Source organism: Miniopterus schreibersii, assembly GCF_964146895.1.
Source record: "Miniopterus schreibersii genome assembly, chromosome: 5".
In the NCBI taxonomy this organism is placed as follows: Eukaryota; Metazoa; Chordata; class Mammalia; order Chiroptera; family Miniopteridae; genus Miniopterus; species Miniopterus schreibersii.
In genome coordinates this window covers 68,745,400-68,771,995 of record NC_138106.1, presented here as the reverse complement: position 1 = coordinate 68,771,995, position 26,596 = coordinate 68,745,400, and the positions used below count along the sequence as shown (strand labels likewise).

The 26,596-nt window shown below is 36.0% G+C and overlaps 1 protein-coding gene across 1 annotated transcript in view; it reads right to left on the bottom strand.

Moving 5' to 3' along the window:
• Window positions 1-1,672: 1,672 nt before the first annotated feature.
• The window catches only part of PROS1 (protein S), a 59,363-nt gene continuing 34,439 nt past the window's right edge, over window positions 1,673-26,596 (bottom strand). The window contains exons 7-15 of the mRNA XM_081138720.1: window positions 23,357-23,482; window positions 21,107-21,228; window positions 18,954-19,069; window positions 16,013-16,202; window positions 13,972-14,139; window positions 11,772-11,940; window positions 8,293-8,441; window positions 6,075-6,300; window positions 1,673-2,895 (exon numbers count right to left, since the gene is read on the bottom strand). Coding sequence (XP_080994846.1) covers window positions 2,735-2,895; window positions 6,075-6,300; window positions 8,293-8,441; window positions 11,772-11,940; window positions 13,972-14,139; window positions 16,013-16,202; window positions 18,954-19,069; window positions 21,107-21,228; window positions 23,357-23,482 — 1,427 coding nt within the window. The 3' untranslated portion in view covers window positions 1,673-2,734. The remainder of the gene's footprint in view (window positions 2,896-6,074; window positions 6,301-8,292; window positions 8,442-11,771; window positions 11,941-13,971; window positions 14,140-16,012; window positions 16,203-18,953; window positions 19,070-21,106; window positions 21,229-23,356; window positions 23,483-26,596) is intronic.

Below are 26,596 nucleotides of genomic sequence, written 5' to 3'. Positions count from 1 at the left end.
TTTTATTTTTTCACAAAAAGCTGGCTTTATTGTTTCTGACAACTGCACAGTAACTTTTAGTTTGTTCATGTTCCTGGCATCACAAATCTGAAATACAATTTTGCTCCTTAATTAAAAACATATACTCTGAAAAGTGAGTAGGTGGTTCTTTTTAAATCAATAATCATATATAGAGATATCTTAAAAATCTTTGCCAAGCAAGATATTAGCTTTATATTTTCAAATCTCTGCATAAAAATGTAAAAGCAAATCAAGGCATACAAATTTCATTATGTTCTACATTTTTAAATACCATCTTGTTTAAGATTTTCATCCACTGCAAAATATTTTGAAGCTCAACTGCCCACTAAGACAGAACGAAGGAATTTTAGAGTATCTGAACTAAGCACTGTCTTGACTGAACTGAAATGAGAACTCTACCAGGGTCCTTGTGGGCCTCCCAGTCACTCCCTTCCACAGATATGAAATCTCATTGTTGTTGGTCACCACACCTGCTGTCTAAACGCACCCACTTCCGATGAGTCACAGATTCTTTCCGGACCGCTGCTGCTGGGCATGCCCCTGCAGATCTATATTTTCCAATGTTATTAACATCAGCAAGCTGGCAGACTACAATCTCTCTTGCCTAATGTTCAACACCACTGTTCTCTTTAAAAGTAGGAATCTGAATTTCTTGACTAAGATCAAATGAAAGATTCTTAGCCTCAGGTCTAGGCACCCTATGTGAGTCCATCTCAAAGACAGATGAAATTCATAAATAAGTATTTAGAACCTCTAAGAAGATTATTGTATATTGGAAAGTTGTATTTCTGATGACAAATATGGAATTGATCCCTATAGCTCAGTGTATTTGGGCATAATTAAATGAGAATCAGAGAGGCCCCCCCCCAATTCTTTTTTCCTTTTCCTCCATTCTTTATTTTTTTTTCTTTTCATATACTTTGTTTTTCTACTTATTTTTATTTCACCCCCACCTGAGGATATGTTTTACTGGTTTTAGAGAGGGGAAGGGAAAGAGGGAGAGAAACATCCATGTATGGGGTATGCGCCCTGCCCAGGCATCAAACCGCAACCTTTTGGTGCACGGCTAGATGCTCAACCAACCGAGCCACACTGGCCAAGGCTCTGCATCCTTTCTTTTTCATACCAACATAATTATCAGTAGTTGCTTGCTGAAATTCATCACCCACAGTACACGGTGGTAACTGGGAGAGAAATGCCATCCAGTAAGATGGTGTCTGGCCCAATTTCTGGCAAATACTCAATATGCGTGACTTTTGCTTTCCTTCCTTTCTCAGCCCCAGTCTACAATGCAGCCGTAACTACTCATCAAATATTTCCGTTTAATCTGCCTCTGAACTAAAGAACTACTGTGCTGCATGAAGAATTATATGTATACTATGTAATTTTATGTTCATTTTTTAGCAACTTTTTAAAAAAATTATTGATTTTTTTTTTTTTTTAGAGAGAGGAAGGGGGAGAGAGAGAGACATCGATTTGTTGGGAATCATTTATGCATTCACTGGTTAATTCTTTTATGAGCCCTGCCCAGGGACCAACCCTGCAACCCTGGCATATCTAGACGATGTTCTAACCAACTGAGCTACCTGGCCACAGCTGTAATTTTATGTTCTGTTCGAAGAGGTGATGGAATATAGATATCATGCATATACATTTTTAAAATATACACCAATTTATTATGTTTTACATGATATAAAATATCTATAGTGGGGGTAAAAGTTTATTTTCTCAAACTGTCAATGAAACACCAGATACATTCCTAAAGAGAATGGGAGGTTTAGGAGTGATAAAACTGCTTTCTTCAAAGACACAATGTTAACTAGGTCCCTCTGTTGTTATTCTTTCATTAAAATCTATTTCAGTTTTCAACATTCCTTTTGTTCTTCTATAATCAGTCACATTCTGGCAACTTACTCTGGTAACTGAAGTTGGAATCATTCATTCTTTCTGTCACGAGGTTCTGCTTTTTCTAATCTAGAGCTTATGTGACCGCCACAGCCAAATCTAAGGAACGTACCCACCCCCAGCTTCCACACCCATCTCAACACAACCTGGTAGCTCATCCTCAAGGAATCCAATTAGTCACCAGCAAGATTCATGTGCTGCTGTCTGAAAATGTGTCCACTTGTTTTCTAATTCAGTAAAACCACTGGTTCAAACGTGAAGCAAGTGAAAGAAAGATGAAGCCAAAGCTGGTACCCCTGAGGAATTGTTTTGGAACAAAGCTGTAAGGCCTCCTGCTCGATTAAAATTAATAGGCCACTGTCTCTTCTCCTGCCTTCATTAAGAAGAAACAAAAACAAATAAAATATTATCTGCTATGATCAACAGTATAGACCCCCATGAACATTTGTTTAGGTTTACTTCCTTGCCTTCCAAGAAAAATAGATATTTAAACACTAATTCATGACGATACAATTAAAATTTACTTTTACAAACATAAAAATGAAGAAATGTCATTTGTAGCAAAAATTCAAATTAAATTTTTTTATGTTTTTCATTATTTAGTTTCTGGGCAGCAACAGAGGTAAGAATTTTTTTAATGTGATTTATATCACAAGAGAATCTTGTTTTCTTGAAAAAGGACCTTTTTAAAATTCCAAAAAGGTCAAAGTACCATAAGGTCTGCCTCTTATAAGTAAAATCCTTCAACTAGTATTGAAACATAAGTATAATTACAGGAAAAAGATGTTATCAGCAGAGAAAAGATGACTTAAGGACTCTCATTGCTATTCAAAACTGATGGACATGAGTGAGCTCTGATATCACTGTGTTTATAAATGGCTTCATCTAGATCCAACTGTACACCATTCACGTTCACTTCCATACAGCCATTGAAAAAGGTATTCACTGGTGTCGCATTGAAAGCAGTAACTGAAAAAGAGAATATTAAAATATTAGTCCAAGAATTTTACCATCTTATTTGCTTACACTTAGAGGAATTATTCAGACTTCCCATTTCCAACCAAATTCTAACTCTAAAGGAAAAGTTAATACTGTAATTCTATTTAATAAATTTATATTAAGAGATTCCTATGTCTATGAGGTATAGTGCATGGCACTGAGCTCAGCATACATGAGTTCCTCTGACTTCCTAAACACAATCAGTTCCATCCAAACCCAAGATAAACACATTTAAAGAAGAGAGAGACAAGCACATTCTTACTTATAATGCTGAACTTCATTATTGTCTCTTTAAATCTGAGCAACAGCTTAAGCATTGTTAAACCACTTTCTCAACTCTAAGTTATAGCTACTTAGAAGTCTTTTTTAAATGTCATAATAAATATATCTCTTTTATTATTACTGGAATAAAAGCAAATTTCTGTATTTTCCAAAGAAATAGTTTTTTGCTGAGCACACATTGGCAGATCATGATAGCGAATTCACTTTTATGTAATGTTAGGTTCTAAAAAATAACAATTTTAATGATGTTTCAGTGAATAGTTTATGGCCTTTGGGGCTTTTCTACTTTATCAAACTTAATACTTAAGTAACACCCTTGGATTCCTAAGAACTATGGTTCATCTTAAAAACATCCATCTCTCTATTGCCTTCTCTTTTTTTTGGCATCTCCTCTCTGTAAATCTTAATTCCCAATAGATACTCTCAGTCCTTATTCTTCTACCTCAGTACCTTATGCAAAATAGAAATACTTTAAATTTTGAACCTCTAACCTGACAATACACTTTTCTGTGGGCTTGTAACATTTGTTAAGAAACCCTTTTAAGTCTGGCTGAGCACAATAGATTATGCCACTATTATATAAAACCTCAGAGTAGTCCATTTTCCCTGATTTTTAATTCATAACATGCAATTTAACATGCCTATTTTGCACATCAACTATAATTTACCAAGCCCACAGTTGACACTCTTAATCTCTCAGTTGTCAGCTCCCCTTCTTTTTTTCTAAACTCATCTTGCCTGACGTCTGTCTACAGCGTTACCACTAAAGTCTTGGAACCACTGAAATTTTCATGACTTTACTTCTTCCGAACTCTTTCATTGTTTGATTTCCTAGAATTGTATTCAAATAATTTGTAAATAAGGTAGTAGATGGGTTTCAAGGTAGAATTTATTCATTTGAACTCTAATTATAATTTCTAATACTTAACCATGTTAACTTAACATCCTAATAATCAACCAACTTACTTAACTACCTTTATCTATCTATCTATCTATCTATCTATCTATCTATCTATCTATCTATCTATCATCTATCTATCATCTATCTATCTATCTATCATCACCTATCATCATCTATCATCTAACTGCTAGAGCCTATTTTCTTATATTCCCCAAGAACCCATATAAAAATTTCATATATATGGGAAATGAAGACCCTGATCAGTTAAAGTAATATAATGAAGATTACTACAAGTCCAGACATCAGACTCAGAAATCTCCCCATGAGAATAACCTACAAAGGTATTTGAAAGTTCTAAAGAACTTTCTGCCTCAATTTTTTTGCCATTTAAAGTAAAATATTTATGCCAATTTCATATTTTCCAATACAAGAGGTATTAAGTTAAAGATCTCTGGAGGCATTCAAGTTAAAGAAACCTGCTTTTCCTCCAGTTTTCCCCATCTTGGTGTGAGATCTTCACCCATGCTACTGCTCATGCCAGATACCTAGGAGATTCTATACCCGCCTTTCAACCGTTAGATCCTATTAATTTTCTCTTACACATCTCCAATCTACTTACTGTATACCACCTCAACTGCCATCACCCTAGCTCAACAGCTTCCTCATCTGTAAAAAGGGTTAATAATAGTACCTACCTCACAGAACTATTTTGAAAATTCAAGGAGTGGATACATTTGAAGCACTCTGAACACTTCCCAGACTGTTTATGATGCACCAGCTGATGGTAGTATAGTTGTCGCTGCTGCTATTAACACCGCTTCTTCAGGAAGCCCCGACTCATCTCTTCCTTTTTTGCCTGCCATCTGTCCATCTCCACCCACTACACAGGGTGCTATATTGATGATATACAACTTCCTTGTCTAAAACTTTTTAATGATTTTTCATACCTCTTAAAATTAGACTCAGGACCCTGACCCAGGCCTACAAACCCTTAATCCACCCCCACCCCCACCCACCCAGTTCAGAGCCTCGCCCTGCACAGCCACCCCCCTGCTCAACGTGCTTTCACCAGACTGACCTATATATTCCTCGAGCACGCCAACCCCTTCCCATTTTTCCAGCCCATGGACCATTTTACCTGCATATTAATGCCAATCCCCACCCCTACCACCTGGTTAAGCTTTTTTAATCTTTCAAATATCAGATTTATATCTTGGGTGGGAAGGAGGAGGAGAGGGTAAAGGGAGATAAATGGTGATGGCAGGAGACATGACTTGGGGTGGTGAGCACACAATACAATATACAGATGATGTGTTATAGAGTTGTACACCTGAACCCGATATAATTTTACTAACCAATGTCAACTTAATAAATTCAATAAAAAATAAATTTAAAAAATATATTTATATCTTAATCTCTTCCTCAGGAAGCTTGTTTCTGGCCCCCAAAACCAGAACAATTCCCCATTTTCAGGCTGTAAAAGCAACTCATACTTTTCCTTCATAAAAGTTATCACAATTTTAATTTTTAAAAAATTTTTCTTAATTACTTGTTTAATGTCCACCTCTGCCACTAGACTGTAAAAGCCTTAGTAGCAGGGATCATGTCTATGTGTTTATTACTATATTTTTAGTGCTAAGGACATAGATTCTTAAGAAATATTGGGTGAGGGATGGATGAATTGAAGAATAAATACTGAATTCATAAGAGTATTGTGAAGGCAAGATGAAATAATAAATTCTTTCTGGCCAGGATAGTTAAATGCAGCAAAATTTGGTTAGTTTCAGGTTCACCTTTAAAAAAAAAAGTACAATAAAATGTAAATACCAACCCGCAGGAAAAGAATAATGGATACAGGAACTTTGTCTTCCCTTCTGGTGCCCTTTTACTAAAATTACTTATTTAAAATACTATCGATGTGATTAAAAATACACTTTCTGAAACTGAAGAAAAAGTGAGCAGATACCTAGAACGCCACCCAGGTAAGTGGCTACTGTTCCTTTTATTGCTCTGTCCAAGCTGCCAAATTCTCTTTGAAAATCTTCCGAGTAGATGATGTCATTTTTAAGTGGCGTCAACAGCTCCAGATTTGTTCTGTTGATTCTTAATTCCAGATGGGATTGTTGACTGGAACACAGATTTAAGGCCTCTATCCGGGATATTACCTTGTTTTCAACAGATACCAGGATATCCTGAAGAACAGGCAGACCCAGAATAAGCAAGTACTGATGGTAATGCCACTTAAGAGTGGCTTGGAGTTTTTTAAATCATAAACTGAATTTCAGTGAGAAAAAAAAAAGTATGATAGAGCCTCTGAGATTAAATGAATAATTACTAATTATTATAGTAATCATAATTTTAGAATGTACATTAATTTTATAAATTTCAGGGTTAGCTAAAATGTAAATGTATAGTGGCTTCTGAAAATTCAATAAACCAATAGAGTTGTGATACCCACAACGGGAACCTAAAAAGTAGTGTCTTAAGCAATATTTTTCTGTTTATTAGCCTTCCTAACTTCAAAACTTACATATAAAAAAGAAAGGAGTTGAATCACTATTTGTTGGAAAAAAGACTTGGAAAATTTATAGAGCTTTAGTAAGCACATGCCAGCAAGACTGAAGGGATTTTTGTGCCACCCAAGCAACCCTGTAGACGTGGGACAAAGTGTATGAGGAAACTCAGAGAGAAAAACCTGGGATCGCCAGCAGTAAGTTACAGAGTATTTATCAGAAGATTCTCAAAACAGAAAATGTATTTATTTTGCTGAACTTTTCAAACTACCGATACACAAAATTACTTGACTTGTTGAGCATGATCTATGCATTTGCTTATATACATACAGAGGAAATGTAAAATGCAAGAGAAAATAAAATCAAAACTAGGGAGATGCAGTGCTGTCAAATGGCAGAAAGACAGTCTGAAGTGTTTACTCAGGAACCCAAGATGCCTATATTAAGTGAAGTCTATGCATCTCAGATATAAGTTATTCGAGAAAATCTGTTACTGTGTTATACATTCTGTGTTCTTGACCTCATTAAGACTTAAAGACAGTCAGCTGAGATGTTCCAGAATGATCACTAATGTGTGGAATAATGTTATAGAACAATGTATACAGATTCTGAGAAAGCAATCTGACATGCCAAAACAGGGGGCCATGGAGACGAACACAAAGAGATAAAATAAATACCAAAGACATGGCCAGCAGGAGTTAACCACCACTGCAAGAATGTAGTGTTAAAGATAGGAATTCCATTTTGTTTTAAAAATCCAAACAAGCAAGTAAAAAGCTGAAACCCCAGCGTAGTAAGCTCCCGTGATGGTAGTTTGGAGATAAAAACTCAGCAGTATCTTTTTAGGTTGCTTATGGTTAAGCACGAGAAAGCCCTCCAAGTTATTTTTTAAGTTGCAAACAGCACCCATTCATTACTACAGACATTATTCAATTATATGTCTCTTTCTAGAAGCTCCAGAGAGCACCCAAGCCAACCCTGGCACAAATGCAAGCTTCTTGCTGTAACTTGTTGGAATCCACAGCGGATGACACGTGGACGGAGCTATCAGCCTCTAATAGAAAGCTGCATAAACAGATCTTCTGATAACTCTCATGTTTCCTTTGAAGCAAGAGTTTTTCCTGTTCTTCCTCCTCATTTCAAACCAGAGTTGCCAGAAAGAAGCCACGTGAACTGGTTTTCGTTTTCTCTAGTCTTTCCTAATTTACTTGTGGGGAAAAAGATGAAGTGTGCCAGAAAGCACAAACATTATAATTAGGCAATGAGCGTCTGAGAGAAGGCTGTAGTCAGGCTCACTTCTGTTGTGCGAGTACCAACTAATGCCCAGGACTCCTCAAGGATTCCGAATAAGGGTGGATCCCCACATACGCTGGGGAGGCTCCAAGCAGCCTGTTGAGTCTGCCTAATCTTAGCTACAGATACAGTAAAGCTTGTCAATCTCTTACCCTTACTTCTTGGTTCAGACCTTGGAAATAAGACAGCAAAAAAGTAACAATAATGGACATTTATTGAGTCCTTAATGATGTGCTAGAGATTGTATCACATACTTTGACATCAGTTCCCTCATTTAATCTTCAAAATAGCCCTTTGAAGCAAATACTACTATTATATCTATTTTACAGATTATTAAAAGAAACCACCAAGGATCATAAAGGGTTAGAATAAAGTTACCTGAAGCTTCTCAGAAGAGGAGTCCACCAAGGACAAGGCAAAGGACACCGTGTCATCTGAAACCAAGGCAAAAATAATGCCAGTGCCTTTGGATGGGCGAATATTCAAAAACACAGTAACATGCCAAGCATCGGGGTTCACTATATTATCTGTTGAAACAAAACAAAAAACAAAATTAGGATCAATGTACAGCTAAACTATACCAGAAGGAATTATTACAATATTATTAATTCTCAAAGCCACTTTTTGTAATACTACAGATTTTGGTCCCCCCTGCTCAATGATCTATATAATCTGGCAAAACAAAACACAAGAAGAAAATCAATGCAGGAAAGAAACATGTAAATAGAGCCCTATCTTTCTGTGCTTCCTCGAGTGGACTTCTGGACTGTGGCCTTTAGGATTATTATGCATTTCCTGTTTGCTCTTTAACAGCTCTTCTTTCTGCTTTGCATATTCATCAATGCTCAAATCTCAGTGGTCATATTTTAAAGTACACATTTAGAAGGAAGTCCAACAAATTGTTATATTTCTGAGGGAAAATTTAGGTATAGTTACCATCACAACCCCACCACTTCTCATCCATAAAGGGGTAAGGTTAGAGCAGTAAAAAGGAAAACTATGATTTCTATGCCTAGGGGAGTTGGGGAGTTTGATAGTAGAGAAATACTCTTAAGTCAACAGCTAACTTTGACATTTGAATAGAAACTCTTCTCTCTGATTCTCTTTCCATAATACCTAATATTCTTTTTCTTAATTACTAGGTTAATTGTCTACCACACTAGAATGCAAGCTCTCTACATGCCTCTACCATCACTGTGTTTTCCAAAGGAGTCATTCAACACATATTTGTTGAATTAATATGTTTCCAAAATAGTTTGATTCCTAGCAATATTAGTTCACAATCTGAATGAAATCTTCCGCATTTAATATAAAGTAATATATAACAATAACTCAAATACCACTTAGAGGCTTTGAAAGGGTGAATGGAAAAAATGATTTTCCTTTGACAAGATGTTCTTCCATTTAGCCACATCCAATGCTATTACATGTTTTCATTATAATCCTCTAATTCCCACCCAAGAGAAAATATATATTATATATAATCATTTTGAAGTACATTTATTAAAAGGTATTAGCAAAGTCAAACTAAAATAAATGTACAAATGTACAGAAATTATAACATAACATAACATTAAATATTAATTTAAAAGTAGATCTCTTTTAAGTTATCCATAACAAACTAATTATTTATTAAAGTATTTTTTTCAGATACAATATAACTCTTATTTTCATTTTTTTCTGAGATTTATTTTTCTTTCAACAAATTGTTGTGGGTCAATTATTTTCCTATATTCAGTCATCATGTCAATTCAAACATTTTTTTTTAAAAATTCTTCATTTACAGAAGTAAAAGTTAAAAACCCTGTATTAATTTATGTTAGAAAAATGGGGAAAGTACTGGTATAAAGCTCTTCCTTAAAACTGTAGATTTAACTTTTTGACTCTCCGTTAAAAAAGAAATCTCAAGCATAAATCTACTTATTCTATTGGTAGGAGTTGAAACTGACAAAACACCTTTGGAAAAGAGTCTGATCAAACAGTAATAATTATACATTTGCATAACCTCTAAGAGAAATAATCTAAGAATCTGTCCTACAGAATTAATTACATATGGGTACAAGGATGTATGTCCAAGGACACTCATGGAAGTATTATTTGTAAAGATAAAAACCTGGGATCAGTCTGGCAAGTCTACTTAGACTGTAGAAAACTGGAAAGAGCACGGCTCCCACTCTTACAACATCAAGAGCCTATCTACATAATCACAACTTTTCTGGACTATCAAAGAGCTGAGATTGCAGAGCAACTAATTAGAAACCTAAAGAAAGACAGGTGCTTCCGAGGAGGGACAGGATGAGAGTCCTCACTTACTCAAGGCAAACACTAGATATTATACAATTTGGTAAGAAGAATTTAGGTAAAATTTTAACAGCTTGCTAAAGTCCTAGTGGGAGCTGGTATGATAAAGCAGCTCTGGGCACTGCAGACACACGAGAAATTCATATCCATTCACAGGCTTTCTACACAGACCTTACTGGGTGCTTAAGAGCAAAAATGGGGCAGAGAAAGAGATTAAAGGGAGCCTTCCTCCTAGTGCAGGCCTGGGAAAGAGCAGCAGCCACCAGCAGAAAAGGGACAAGGTCCCACCCAGATCCTTCTCTATTTCTTCTACACAACAAAAGCCTTAAAGCATGCTGGAAAGATTGAAAATCTGTCACCACTAGGACACACGTGAAGATCTATTATACCTACAGATTAGGGAAAGGAAACAAGTAAAGCATGTGCGTGCGTGCGTGCACACACACACACACACACACACAGATGATCTACGATGAAGAACCAGAAAAACACCTTGAATCCTAGACATCAATTCTATTGGTGTGAGGGCGAGAGTCAATGAAAAGGCCAACCCTGAATCCCAGGAATACAACACTCACCTAAGACTGAATCTGTACTGGTACAATAGAGAATGCTCTCCTTTCCAGCCCCGACTCCCAAACCCCTCTAATATGCTAGCAAATGAAAAGAAACAAGAAAGAAAACTCTGCTGGGTGAGGCAAGACCGTGGAGAGACACTTTCTTGATGCTGATCATAAAGAGAATACCTAAACCTTAGGATGGATCAGATATTAAGAAAAAACCTCTGGCAAACCAGCTGCTACCCTAAGCACAAGATACTATTAAAGGAATTTGAAGAGTAATCACAGAAACAGCAAAACCTAAGCTGCTCACTCTTGAGTAGATTGATTCAACATGCCTTAGTAACGGCCTAGCAAAAGCAGAGGTGTGCTGATTTCCAGATCTAAATATTATTTATCTCAGTCTCTACTGTTCTACATAAGATGCCCACCTTTAAAAAAAAAAATTATGTGATATGGAAGAAAGAAAGGAAAAAACAAACACATGGTCAAGAGACAAAACAATCAACATGATCAGGCTTAGATATGACACAGATATTGGAACTATCAGACAGGGAATTTTAAAAAATTATGATTAATATGTTGAAGGCTCATGTGGAAAAGATGGACAGCATATATGAACAGATAGGAAATTTCAAGAAAGAGGTGGAAAATTTAAGGATCAAATGGAAATGCTAAAAATGAAGATGAATCCTTTTGATGCATTAATCAGTAGACTCAATACAACTAAGAAATTGTTGAATCTTCAGCTGAATTTACCCAAAATTAAACAGGCTATGTGCCAATATCTTTAAATAATAACATAGGCATATTCAACTACTTTGTATCCCCAATATGCTGGGAAATTTTTATAAAAAGTATATAACTATGAATAAGCCTAACACTATGCCTGGCACAAAGCAGGTACTCATAAGGTTTACTAAAGGAAATACTGTTTATCAATGAATAAATTTAGTCATTAATGAGAAAAGAGAGATAAAACGAGAAATCACTTACTATAATCTATGCTAAATTGAGCAACTCCAGAACCAGGATAGTAGGAGCCCTTCTCCACAGTGATAAAACAATGCTTATTTTGTCTTTCTTGAATAATTTCATCTACTTTTGAAGCTCCTTGATTCATCAAATTCCAGCCCCGTACACATCCATCTAGACGAGGGTTAATCTAACAAAATAGAATACACATCAAGGAGTGCACTTTTAACTTGTAAGTCAGAGTGATAATAGCTTAACCAGTTATAGACACAGGTTTTCGTTTAGAGGGAAAACTTTTTCTTTGATAGAATTTCTTAAATATTTTAAATATTTTGAACTTTACCTAAAATTTTCTTTTCCAAGTGTCCTTTCGGTGGACAGTCTTCTCCAGTGAAAGTGAGTTTATGCCATCACAAGCCTCCACTAAGATCCTAATAATTTTTAATACCTCAAGCCCTACCTGCCTCTTGTATGTCATTCAGGAGTAACTTTTCTATTTTCCTTTAATTGCATTTACCACACAGGCTTTTCTTGCCATCAGACTCAAGGCCTCTTCAGGAACTAAAGTGTTTCCATTTGTTAGCCTCACCATGGCATCAAGTCAGACAGTAGACATGCAGTGGCCATGTTATAAATAGTTGATTCTTTTTGAGTAATTTATTTTACTGTTAAAGTGTCTCGATTTATCAATTTCAAAGAACAGATATAGTCACTCTGACATGGGTTAACTAATTCAGGCTTTCTATTATATCGCAGAAATCTTTTAAGTTAAGGTAACTGTGAATTGCCATGAATGAAAGTTAAGATATAAAACAGAAAATATTTAAGTTAAATCAGCAGGTACAATTGGTAGATCCATGATTTCAGATGAAATATTTAAAACTCTCCAAGGACAGGGATTAGTCTCCTTCATGAAACCCATTCCGCAGTTATTAGACAAAGATCATGTTCAGAAAATCATCTACTGTGTGTAACTTCAATGTATGACAGGCTGCAGTCATATTCCAGGGAAAGATTTCTTAAATAAAAAGCTCCATCTTATGTGACACTCTTATCTCCCAAATTTAAGTGCTAAAGTAGTCCTACAAAAGTTCTTCGACTGACTTTACAAACTAATGTATTTTTGGATTCAAATATATGTATTTACATGTTTAATGGCTAAGTATGAACTGTTAAGATGTTAGCAGTGAATTGAAGTTTAAGAATTTTAAATTTTCTATTTCTCTGAAAGCAAGTATACGAAAAAGTGGTTCTCTTCCCAAAGTGGAAGACAAGCTTATCAATTACGTGAGGCATGGCTTCCAATGACTGACCAGGAGGCTGTTCAAGATCTCTGGGAGTAGAGGAAGTCTCTTTAAGAAAATAGTTCAGGCCCGGCCGGGCGTGGCTCAGCGGTTGAGCGTCGACCTAGCATCCAGGAGATCAGGGTTCGATTCCCGATCAGGGCACATGCCCGGGTTGGGGGCTCGATCAGTGACTCTCTCATCATTGATGTTTCTATCTCTCTCTCTCCCCCTCCTTTCCTCTCCTCTCCCTGAAATCAATAAAGATATATAAAAAAAAAAAAAAAGAAAATAGTTCAGTTTGTTAAAAATGTTCATCTTATTTCATTTCTGTGATAGTTGATATCTGGCTGTCTTTTTTATAATGCATAGCGAGAAAACTTTCCCTACCATGTCTAATAAATGTTGGCTAACCTTCCAGTAGCACCTCCAAAAATAAACAAATGAGTAAATAATAAACTTTTCTGCCCTAGCTGGTTTTGCTCAGTGGTCAGAGCGTCAGTCCGCAGACTGAGAGGTCCCAGGATTTGATTCCGGCCAAGGGCACGTATCTCAGTTGTAGGCGCGGCCCAGTTGGGAAACATGCAACCAATCGATGTGTCTCTCTCACATCGATATTTTTCTCTCTCTCTCTCCCTTCCGCTCTCTCCGAAAAGCAATGGAAAAATATCCTCAGGTGAGAATTTAAAAAAAAAAGTTTTTTCTATTTCTCCATGAGTAATGCTAGAGGGTTAAATGGGCTCAAAACATTACACTCATTTCCTTATTTCCTTAATATAATTTCAAGGGCTACTAATGTTATTTTTCCATGTTCAACTCAAGTTGTCACAGTTGGCATGTTCAATAAAATAACTTCTTTTGGCTTTTGTAGTATCTTCAAATCTATTACAGACAAAAGGAATTCTTCTGTAATGAATGATACACGCTTGGATCATTACCTGTTTAATGAGTGTATTCTCCATTTTCTGAGGTAATCCTGCAAAGTATACTTTGGTTTCCATAAATCCACCTGTAGACTTAAAAAGGCTTTCAGGTTTATTTATATTCATAATGGCTTCTTTAGCTATTTTCACACTAATACTCTGTTCTAATTCCTCCACAGAGACCTACAATTAAAAAGACAGGGATTATCAAACAACCAAACATCATCGCATGTCATTTTAAGTACTAAGTTTGAACAATCCTGTTATTATTCCAGTAAATAACTTTGCAAAGTAATCATATGTTAGGCACCCTTTTAAAATAAATAACCATTTAAAATAAATACGAACCCAGCCAGGCGTGGCTCAGCGGTTGAGCATCAACCTAGGATCCAGGAGATTGGGGTTCAATTCCCGGTCAGGTTGCAGGCTCGACCCCCAGTGGGGGGCGTGCAGGAGGCAGCCGATCATGACGATTCTCGTCACTGATGTTTCTATCTCTCTCTTTCCCTCTCCCTTCCTCTCTCTCAAATCAATAAAGATATATATTTTTTTAATTTTTTAAATAAAATAAATGTGATCTGCAACTCATGATGTTAATCTCACAGGTAAACATTTACTTTCTTCACTATACATCACATATCCTCCTTAGGCATTTATCAAAATTCTCCTTCAAACAGCTACTTTCTATTTGTATAAACTCACTGGGGAAAAAAGGTTTCTCCTCTTTTGCTGAAAAAGTGATTTTAGTGATTTTACACTCCCTCTACTGTAACATATTTCACATTACATTGCATTTTAGACATGTTATTTTGGGACATTAGGCAGTAAAATATATCCTTTAGCTATATGCATCAACTACTCTAGATACAGACATAGTAGCAAAGCATCTAATGAGAGCATCAAAAGTCAAAGAATTTTAGTGATTTCTCTGACAGCTGCATCTGAACCTGTGCAGACACTATTCTTTTAGAGTTAAGAGCCCCAAATCTATTGCTGTCAAAGAACAGAGAGCCCCCTCTTTGGTGAACCACCTCTGTGCTCAACTGTACTTTATCACTCCCTCTACTGTAACATATTTCACATTACATTGCATTAGTCCACAAACCCCCACAGATACGGACAAGAAGTCATAAGGCAGCATCAGCTACTAAACTGTGAGGAACTAAGCTCAAGAGTAAGGAAGACCTGTTCTATAGTTCCAGTGCCTTGTACTCAGGAACTTAGCACTTTGAAGGTGCTCACTGAAAGCTTATTGAATATATGCATGCATGAGTGAGTAAATAAAGGAATAAATTTTGTGATGACTTCACATGGCTTCACCACATGGACTTCTCATCAGCTCCCACAGGCACAGCAAGTTCTTCTTTTGGGTACCACGTTCTAAGGTGAAGCTGATCTAAGCTATGCTCTGCTGTAAGTAGCAACAGCTCTATTGCAGAAAAGAATTCTCCCCACTGTGACTAGCAGTAATTCCTTCTCAAAGGAAATCTCCATTATAATCCAGTTGATTAAAGTGTTGTTATTGATTATTAAAATAAAGGCTCGTGATCAGGGATTATCTAAAATTGCTTGTTCCTAGGCACTCTGATTGCTACTGGCTAATGTAAACTGTTTGTACAAGTTGATTATCTATATGCTGATATTTAAAATCAAATTAACTTTGATTTTGTTCCTATGTGTAATTCTCTTTCATTTAAAAAAATTGGTGGCTATCTAGTGGTGTCTTTGCATAAATTACTATGCCAGCTAATAACCCCTGGCCTATAGGAAAGACACCACTGTTCACCCAGGGACAGACACTAAAAAGGGTAAGAATTAAAGACAGAATAGGTCAAGCAAATAACTGGAAACAGCTTCAGTTATGACTCCTAAATATACCAGATTATCCTTCCTCAGGCCATTTCATAGATTTGCAGTACATACAATATACTCCATACAACATCAGATTAAACCCAACTCCATTTAGGTTTGGTATCACTATAAAAATAAATTATTAATCATTTTATATAAACTGTGTCAAAGTGGAAAGATTCTTTATGAAATCTGCACAACATACCATATTCCACAAACCATTATTAATAGCTTGACCTCCGGTTGTGATTTGGGTTGTATGTTCGTTCTTAAACTGAATTTCAAGCTTCCCATCACGAAGTGCAATCAGGAGCCAAGCTGAGTGATCAAGAGCTTCTGCAAACAGGATAACACCTTCTGAATCATATGTCCGGAAATCAAATGCTGCTGAAAATCTAAACAGTGGACAAAGAGAAAGCCTTAATAGTGAAAATATGGAAGGCTCAATTTAGCATTCTTTTTTTTCTTGCACTGGCAACAAGCAGTATGTTGAAAGAGTCAACTATTTCTGTCCCTGGAATTAATAAAGAGTAGGGCAGAATTAGACTGTTGCTGTATTATGTCTGGCTCCATGTGTGTTTAAAATCAAGTTATTAAAATTTCTTGCCTATTCTTGGAGTCTTTTTTCCCAGTGAACAGATACTTTGGTAATTTTTCATCTTTTTTTGGCATTTGCTTTGGAGGCACTCTTTCAAATGTTGGAATAAATGCACATGTACAAATATTAGGCATATTGGATCTCTCCTGGAACCTTTTATACACTATATAATCTGATTAAGATTCTTTTATTGCTGTATCTGTAAGTGGTTAGTAAAAGATATTGCAATTTCATGATTGGTTTATCCATCAAAAAGCATACTTTCCCTATGATTTCATGTATGTCAGGAAGGAATCACTCAACATCTGGATGATTGCAAACATAGTTAAGCCTTCCTGTGTGGTAAAAAAGGTAAAGTCAAAAACTTTAAAATGAATCTGTTAGCTTGATTTCAAAAGGTCTCCCAAACTCTAATTGCATAAATCACTATACTAGAATACATGGAAAAAGAGCTTAAAAGATAAAGTCTAATATTAGCAAACCAAATACAACACTACATCAAAAGGATCATATACCATGATCAAGTGGAATTTATTCCAGGGATGCAAGGATGATCCAACAGCACAAATCAATCAACGTGATACACCACATTAACAGAATAAAGAATAAAAATCATATATCATTCCAATAGATTCAGAAAAAATATTTCACGAAATTGAACATCCATTTACGGTAAAAACTCTCAACAAAGTGGGTATAGAGGGAACGTAGCTCACCATAATAAAGGCCATATGACACACCAACTGCTAACAACATACTCAATGGGGAAAAAGTGAAAGCTAAGATCAGAAACAAGACAAGGATGCACACTCTTGCCAGTTTTATTAGGCTAGAGAAATAAAAGGTATCTAAGTCAGAAAGGAAGAAGCAAAACTCATTTGCAAATGACATATTACATATAGAAAACCCTAAAGACTCCACCAAAACACCTGTTAGAACTAATAAATGCTCAACAAAATTGCAGGACACAAAATCAATGTAAAGAAATCTGCGGTGTTTCTACACACTAACAACAAAGTATCAGAAAGAGAAATTAAGACAACCCCATTTACAATGACATCCGAAAGGATCAAATACCAAGGAGGTGAAAAACGTATACGCTGAAAAGTATAAGACGCTGATAAAAGAAACTGAAGAAGACACAAATAAATGGAAAAACATTTTGTGCTCATGGATTGGAAGAATCAATATTGTTAAAATATCCACAAAGCAATCTAGTTTCAGTGCGATCCCTATCAAAATTCCAATGGCCTTGCCCTTCAGCCACAGGGCCCTCTCCCCCCTGACAGAAGGGTCTGGCCACCCCCACCCCCGGCAGCCCTCCCTCCCTCCTTCCTTCCTCCCCGCCCCTGGTGGTTTTCTTTCCTTTTGTTCTCCACTCTCCTCTGTCTCTCAATGTCTCCCTTTGTCTGTCTCTCTCTAATCCCTCTCCCTTGTGTGCTGTCTCTCTCTTTTTCTCAGTCTCTGCTTCTTCCCCTTTCTCCCCTCTCATTCTCTCTCTCCCTTCTGTTTTCCTGTCTTTGTCCCTCTGTCCCTCCGCTTCCCCCTCCTGGAGTATTTGTCTCTCCCCATCCCTCAGACCTTCCTCTTCCCCATCTCTGTCTGCCCCTCTTCTCTCCCTCTCCCCCTTCCTGGTCCACAGCCCTCCCTCTCGCCATCCCAGAGTCTTTCCTCTTTTATCCCCTTTTGTAGGATACTGTCCGGAATTTAGGCCCCCAGGCCTGGGTATCCCCAGGGCCAGCTGGGCAGGGGGCACCACACCCTCAGTCCCCATGAGCTGTCCCCTCAAACCTCAACCCCATTAAAAAAAAGTTCCAATGGCATTTTTTGCTGAATTAGAACAAATAATTCTAAAATGTGTATGGAACCACAGAAGATCCCAAATAGCTAAAGCAAGCTTGAGAAAGAAGAACAGAGCTGGAGTTATCACACTTCCTGATTTCAAACCATACTACAAAGCTACAGTAATCAGAATGGTATCATATTGGCATAAAAATAGATCAATGGAACAGAACTGAGAGCCCAGAAATAAACCCACACATACATGGACAATTAATTCCTGACAAGGGGATCAAGAACATACAATGGAGAAAGGACAGACTCTTCAATAAGTGGTGTTGGGAAAGTTGGTCAGCCCCATGCAAAACAATGAAACTAGACCTCAACATATACAAAAATTAAATCAAAATGAAGACCTGAAACCACAAAATACACAGAAGAAACACAGGTGGTATAATTTGCAAATATCTTCTCCAATTCAATAGGTTGCCTTTTCATTTTGATGATGGTTTCCTTTGCTTTGTAGAAGCTCTTTAGTTTGATCTAGTCCCATTTGTTTGTTTGTGCTTTTGTTTCCCTTTCTTTTAGAGTCAGATCCACGAAAACAACTCGAATTAACTTTAGGGTTCCCCAAGTCATCTGATTGATAATATACCTAAATTATCTGATTTATAATGCAATTTCATACATTTCAAACATTTTCAGTCACTTCCTTCTTCTGTCCTAAACTGCTTACCACTGGAAATTATCACTGACAGTGGTACCTCACCTGATGAAATCTGGTAAGCGAAATTTTAGATATAAAACAACCCCGATGAAATGCTCTGCCAAGTAAAGGAGTTCATAATTTTTCTCAAGGTTCAAGGGAAGGCACACTGGAACAGCCTGGAGAAAAGAAAACAAACAAAACACATAGTTTACTGCTTGATGTTTTTGTCAGATTATACATCCTTCCTCTGGTTCCTAGTGTTCTTGTTAAATGTACCCTCTGAGATACACTAAAATAAATTAAAAACATCTTGATAATAATAAAGCAATATCTTTTACCTCCTTTTATAGTCCAGCAATGTAACCTCCAAGAATACGTGTGTTTTAAAATAGTGTTCAATGTGTGTGGCTTCATATTTTTGTCTTTAATATTTCCTTTCTAAGTTGAAATCCAAAACGCAAACTTTTTCCTCTAGTAACAACATGTAGCCCTTTATTTAACTGATACAAGTATCATACTTTCCATGAATTATATCTGAAAATTATTTTTATTTGGAGTAAGAAGTAGGTGGGAAAATTAATGTACCAATAAATGGGACCTCATTTATTCACTCATTCACTATTAAGCAAAAATTTTCTGAGTAACAATTGTGCTCTCTAGGTAGCAAATTAAATACTGGAAAACCTGGATGGAATAAATAGAAATGAGATATCATCATAGTCTCCAAGGAAACTACAAAACAGTGATTTAGAATCATTAAATTGGAAATCTAGTATTTTTCCCCCCTAAAAATAAAAATAAACATTAAAATGGGAAGTCTTATAACTGGCTATTTTGGAAGAAATTATGTACATAGCACTGTATTAAATCTAGGTCCAGAAATAACATTTCATTTCCTCTTAGAACTTTAATAAATCTATTCTGAGGCAGTGTTGTTTAACTACAACAAATACTGAAATAATAAGAAACTAAATTACAAAATAGATATTCACACAGCAATGGCATTTCAATTAAGTATTACCAAAGTTAGTACATATACCAACTATCTTACCTTACCTTCTTTTACCAAGTAGGTAGCATAATATTGAATGTTACATTTTGGGGGGACATAATACAGCTTTGTCTTGAGAGGTATGTGTATACACATGATTAAATCATTATTAAGGGTTTTGTATTTTTACTGTTTGCCTCACAATCATATAAATTTCACCTTCGCTTGTAAAAAGTAAAAGAGATACAAGAATTAGCTCAGCCGGGCGTGGCTCAGCAGTTGAGCACTGACCTATGATCCAGGAGATGGAAGTTGGATTCCTGGTCAGGGCGCATGCCCAAGGTGTGGGCTTGATCCCTGGAGGGGGCCCTGCAGGAGGCAGCTGATCCATGACTCTCTCATCACTGATGTTTCTATCTCTCTCTCTCACTCTCCCTTCCTCTCTCTGAAATCAATAAAGATATATTTAAAAAAAAAAAAAAAAAGAGAGATACAAGAATTGGACTAAAGATCACTACTAACACATGATCCTTATTTAGAAAAAAAATAGCTTCAGAGGTTGACCTATTCATTTCAATAAAGGAAAAACTAGAACTTACCCCCAACATTCAATTTCTGGGTCAATTATGTGTTAAATCTAAGTAACTAAAAGGAAGTTTAAGAGATAAAGATTAATAAACTCAACCTCTATGAATTTTGATACAGTTAAGCCCCACTAAATCTACTAGTCTGACAAGGTTGTTTCCACCTGAGATTTTATGAGCACTCTTGCAGGTACTAACATGCCTAAGGCGTGATCAAACTTGTCAGAAGGGTGAATAAAGAAAAGTAGACACTGGGAAATGTTTTCGCTAAAGTTTCTATGGAAGATTTTTTTCTCACAAAAAGAAGCATAAACCTCAGTTTTCCTTAAGTTTCTTGAATAAGCATATATTTTGTATTTTGCAAATGTACATGCAATACAGCATGCAATACAGATGAGCACTCTCTGAACTGTGACCCTGCAGCTTTTATTTTTACCCAGCCACTAATTATTCCCAATTATTTAAGACTTTGCATAACTATCATTAGTAAACAGACTATAACTCATAGCCTAGATGGAACAATGGCAATTATTGTTGAACATCTGTATTTTCCCCACTTACCTCAGCTCTATGGAAATAAGTACCTGGATCTCTTACTTTAGAGAAGAGATGGGAAGTTTAGCATTGCAAAATGTTACCTCACAACTCCTCTGATCTTGGGCAAGTTTGAATCCTTTCTTCCCATCACAGTAACAAGAATAACCTCCAGGGTAATTGACACAAAGTTGAGAACACATGTTCTCAGAGCATTCATCCACATCTGGAGTAAAAGAAAATAAATCTTAATATCTCCTAAATGCTCAAGCCAGTAGAAGAAGGAGTATTCTGATTTTAGTTTGAGTATCAGTGATAATAGTGAAAGAAATCTCTATGACATCAAACTACATTTAAACACTGGGCATGAAAATTTAAATGAGGCACTAGTGTAATTTCTATATATTTATACACCTGGAACAAGTTTAATATACAAATGTCATTAATTAGTAATTGACAGAAGTATAACAAGTTTACTAATTTTTTTATTTTGAATTTGAAGGAAAAAAGACCGAGAGCCTCAAGTTAGTTAGCATTTCTGATTCCTTTGAGACTACTTCCCAATTCCTGGCTTTGAAGAAAAGGGAACGGGAAGAGGTGGGGAGGAGAGGAAGACAGAAAGATGAGGGGAAGAAAGATCCCTTGTAACTGAAGGTCACTGCAATTGAGGATGAAATGACAACACCAAAAACATTTGACTTTGCATCAGGCAGTGATTAATGGTGGCAATAAATTTACGGATATACCTGTATTTCTTAACTTATCTTTAAAAAACAAACAAGCAAAACCCACGTTGCTATATTACCTCCCATACTGTGAAATATTCTATATGATCCCTGTCCCCACTCCATATTGTGAGAAAATCATTCTTGAAAAATTGTAACAATACGCTTCAGCTAAAGTCCACTTCAGGGCTACTAAGAGGCTTGATCTTTTCGATGGATGCACTCAATGACATCTTTGAAAATTCCCAAATTCATAAGTGCTGTTAAAGCACAAAATGCTTTAAAATAGTACCCCAATATTAGTGATCCTTCAATAGCACTGAAACTGAATTACCTTATATGATTAAGGTAAAAATATTATATGTCATATAAATCTTTTTTTAATGTCATTCATTGAGTAAAATTACAATATAGATGAAGTTAGCTAATGATAAATCTACAAATGCTTAGGGGTTACCACAGTAATTTCTATCTGGAGTTGTGGGAGAGTAGAAATGGTGTTTGTAGTGGGGGGTGAGGGGTACTTTTGGAGTGTTCATAAAGAGGTAAGGCCTCAAAAATCTCAAGAGGAGTATATATAATTGAAAAAACCCTATTCTAAAATTATTGATTTAGGCAAATTCATAGACAGAAAGTAGATTAGGGGTTACCAGGATTTGGGAGGAGAAAGAGCAATTTATTGTTAATGGTTACAGAGTTCTGTTTGGGGTGATAAAATAGTTTTGGGACAGATTATGGTAATGGCTGCATAACTATGTAAAATGTATTTAATGCCACTGAATTGTACCCTTAAATATGGTTAAACAGCCACATTATATCTCATATGTAGTTTGCCACTATAGAAAAATTAGTATTTATTTCATTAGTTTTAGTCATGATATTAAATTCATCTTGAAATTTTAAAAAATGTAAAGAAGGATGTGAGATATGTATATATCCATTATAAAAAAAAACAAAAACCCTAATACATCCAAGCTACCTGGGGCACACAGGACAGCACCACTGCAGCCAAAGGAAGTGGTAGCAGGTCCAAGGTCTCCTCCTAATCCCCAGGCGCTGCATTGCTAATCAGCACTCTCATTTCAGGAGCTCAGTTATCATTTGGTCATGATTAGGTTTTTCTTTTACATGCATTTAATTATAATCGAACTTCGTCATTTCTTATTTTACAATAAATGACATACTGATAAACACAAAAAATCATTGATAAGCTTGGTATAAAATTAAAGGTTTCTAACCACCCTTGTTGTAAGTAACACCTACATGATTTTGAAACTTTTTTTCCTTTTTGAAATTTCCAGCTTGAAATTCTTTGTATCGTTGAATATTATTTAAATGATATTGGAATGTATTTATTTTGCTTTTATCATACATGGGAGGTCTCCAATCCATATTCAGTTTAGAGGGCCAACTAGAGCACATAACACTAAACCTAAAGACCATGTGTCTTATGTACATTTTTACTCTGAAAGGAAGACAGTGATTACTCAACTGACCAAACTATGAGATGGGTTTTACCATCTTAGAAAATCTGATTGTTGATGTCAAACAGAACCAATGCTTCTAATATCTAATCAGGGCTCAAACCCACCCTCTCCACGATCAACAATGACACCACCACAACTCTACCTTCACAAGACTTTGATGTGGGATTGTATCTGTAACCTTCAGCGCATTCACATTCAAAGGCCCCTGGCGTGTTCTTGCACACAGCTGTGCCACAAATGCCTGGCTTCGAAGAGCATTCATCCACATCTATAAACAAAACCAATATATTAAAAGGCATTTTTCCCATACCAGAAGATGCTAGCAAAGAACCTTGATCTGCATTTCCTGGATCGGCTTTAACATATGAAATAAGACAACCGAGTGGCCTGAGAATAACAAAGTATTAAATCTATCATCATACTTTAGTTCACTGAATATGACATCTTTAAGCAAACACAGAGAATTTGATTGATGTTTGCAATGTTCCTGTGTAGTTATATAAAAGAAAGACAGGGCTTTAGTTATCATCTTACCTACCAGGTTCCAGTATGAAAATAAATGGGATAAGGGATTCACCATATTCTTTTTTTTTTTTAAGATTTTTTTTAAAAATTGCATTTGAGAGAGAGAGGAGATGGAGAGGGAGAGAAACATCGATTGGCTGCCTCCTGCACACCCCCTACCGGGGGTCCAGCCTGCAACACGGGCATGTGCCCTGACTGGGAAGCAAACCTACAACCTCTTGGCGCATGGGATGATGCCCAAGCCACACAGGCAGGGCCACCATATTCTTCATAGGTATTCCTAAATACATGCTTCTGAAATATGGTCTTAAAAGTATATACAATCTGTATTATCACAAATATAAAAAACAAATGAGATGGCTCATCAGTCTTAAGCCTTTTCCCCTGGGAATGAATGATAGCTAAGTCTGCATGCCATTATTGTTGCCTAAAATATTCAAGAGTTATTCAAACTTAAAATGAGACTGAGTAAAATCTCCAAGTATTTATAAAGCTGCAGTTAACCCAATACAAGTTTTAGTGCTAAATTAACATTCCCGAAATTCCAGATGCATTTATTACATTACATAGAAGAGTAGGAGACGAAGTATTGACTGCAATTAGTTACTAGATAAGCCCCTGTAAAAAAACAAACACAAGCAACAGAAATAGTTCAATGGATCTAAATACAAGTGAATTTTTCTCATTTGTACACTCTGAAGAAGGGCAAGTTCAGAATAAAAAATATATTTTCTACTCTAAAAAGTTGGGAGTTTAACTTTTCTACAGACTAATAGACAAAATTTCAGACATTACTCTATTTAAAATGACATTCACAAAAATAACAGAATCAATCCCTGTGGGAAGGAACTTTTCCCTGTATCTTGACTGTATCAGTGTCAGTATTCTGGGTGTGATAAGGTAGTAGGGTTTTGTAAAATGTTACTACTGAGGAAAACTGGGGGCAAGGATGCATGGGATCCTTTTCTATTCTTTTATTTCTTACAACAGCATGTGAATCTACAATTCCTTCAAAATAAATCTATTTAATATTTTTTAAAGAAAGTAAAACCATATGCCTAAATTATTTGGTCTGAGAAATATTGCAAGGAATTATTTAAATCATATGAGTTCAGGTTATAGCGCACTGATTTTATGACTCTACACTGACATCTAATGACTGATGAAAAGTTTTATTCTTGAATTTTTAGACATTTATTGGCAACTTGATCCAAGCATATCCACATGTTGACAAAGGCCTTATCATAATAGTTGTATACACATTCTTCTAAGAGTTCTGTACTCTATTACTTGGATACCATGGATAAAAAGCTATGCAAATGAAGTACACAAGACCATATGTTCTGGCCAACAGGGACATTCTTAGTTATGAGTACTTTTCTGTAATAATTTACATACGAGTGTATAAATTCAGTGTATAAGGATTAAATACCTTATAATTAAAAATATAAGTCACAAATTCTTTAGAAGAACAGACCATTTAAGTTTTTAAATGTCGAGGTATGAGTGGGTATTACTTGTCTATGGCATGCATGTGGTGCCCCGCATTATGATGTTGTTTTCTATACCGGTGTTCTAATGATATTGCTTCTCTAAATTTCTAACCTCAAACGGATGTCCACGTAGGCAAACGAGAAAGATATATGTTTAGAACAAATTGTTAGTCAATACAGTTCACTTTAGTCATTTAACTGCACTTCAAATAATAATATAGTAAACTACACTGCACCAGACACTACAGTGCAGAGAGGGACACACCTTTTTTCTTGACTATGAATTCAGTTTAGTAGATGTACCAGAGCAGTTATGAATGGAGTTGACCAAGAAAACTCTACACTTTAATTTACTTTTTTTTTTTTTTTTTTTACCTTGTAGCAAGGGGAAGAAGAGGGAAGGAGGGAGGAAGGCAGGGAGGAAAGGAGGACGGAAGGAAGGAAAACTCGCTTCCAGTTTCCAAAGGCAAAATTTAACCTCAGGCTGGAGAACACTGTGTTTTTAGTCATCCAGACACCTAGCAATTATACTTGAAGATTAAGTTATGACAGTTAAAGCAGTCTAATGGAAAAGACATACGCAGAGAGAAAAAACTCAAAACTAGGGGAAAAAAGAAGCATAAAGAAAAAAAAGAAACAGACTAGTACAATGACTGTTATAGAGCTGAATTGACAGGAATCATTTAAGTCTCAAATTTTAGTTCTTCTTATTTCCCAAAACCACAACAAGAAATGAGGGGCAAGATGAAGGGTTTTCATTGGAAATTAGAGAGGTATTTCTGACAAGAAAATATAAAATAAAGTTAAAAAAGTTACTTAGGATTATGCTGGATTTCTTTGTACAGTTGTTTATCTCATTGAAATAAAGGAAATATTATAGTGTCTGAAAAAGAAAGTATAAACAACAATTTTGTAAACACTGTAGTATGCAAGGACTTACACTGAAACTTTATCACCATATAATGAAGTTGTTTTTTTTAAAAATCCTCACCTGAGGACACATATGTTGATTTTTAGAGACAGAGGGAGGGGGAGAGAGAAACATCGATGTGAGAGAGAAACATAGATGGGTTGCCTCCCGCATGCAGCCTGACCAGGGATAGAACCATCACCTAGGTATCCAACCCACACCTTTTGGTGTAGGGACAATGGCCCAACCAGCTGAGCCATGGCCAAGGTATAATGAAATTCTTAATTAAAATGTAATCATGTGTATGTACACTCATACACATGCAGTAAGAAAACAAGAAAATGCTCTATAAATAAGAACATACAATAAGAAAACAATAAAATATAAATAACAAAATACCTTATAAAAAATAAACTAAAAGGCAGTCTCATTAAATCACAAAACTTCAACATGC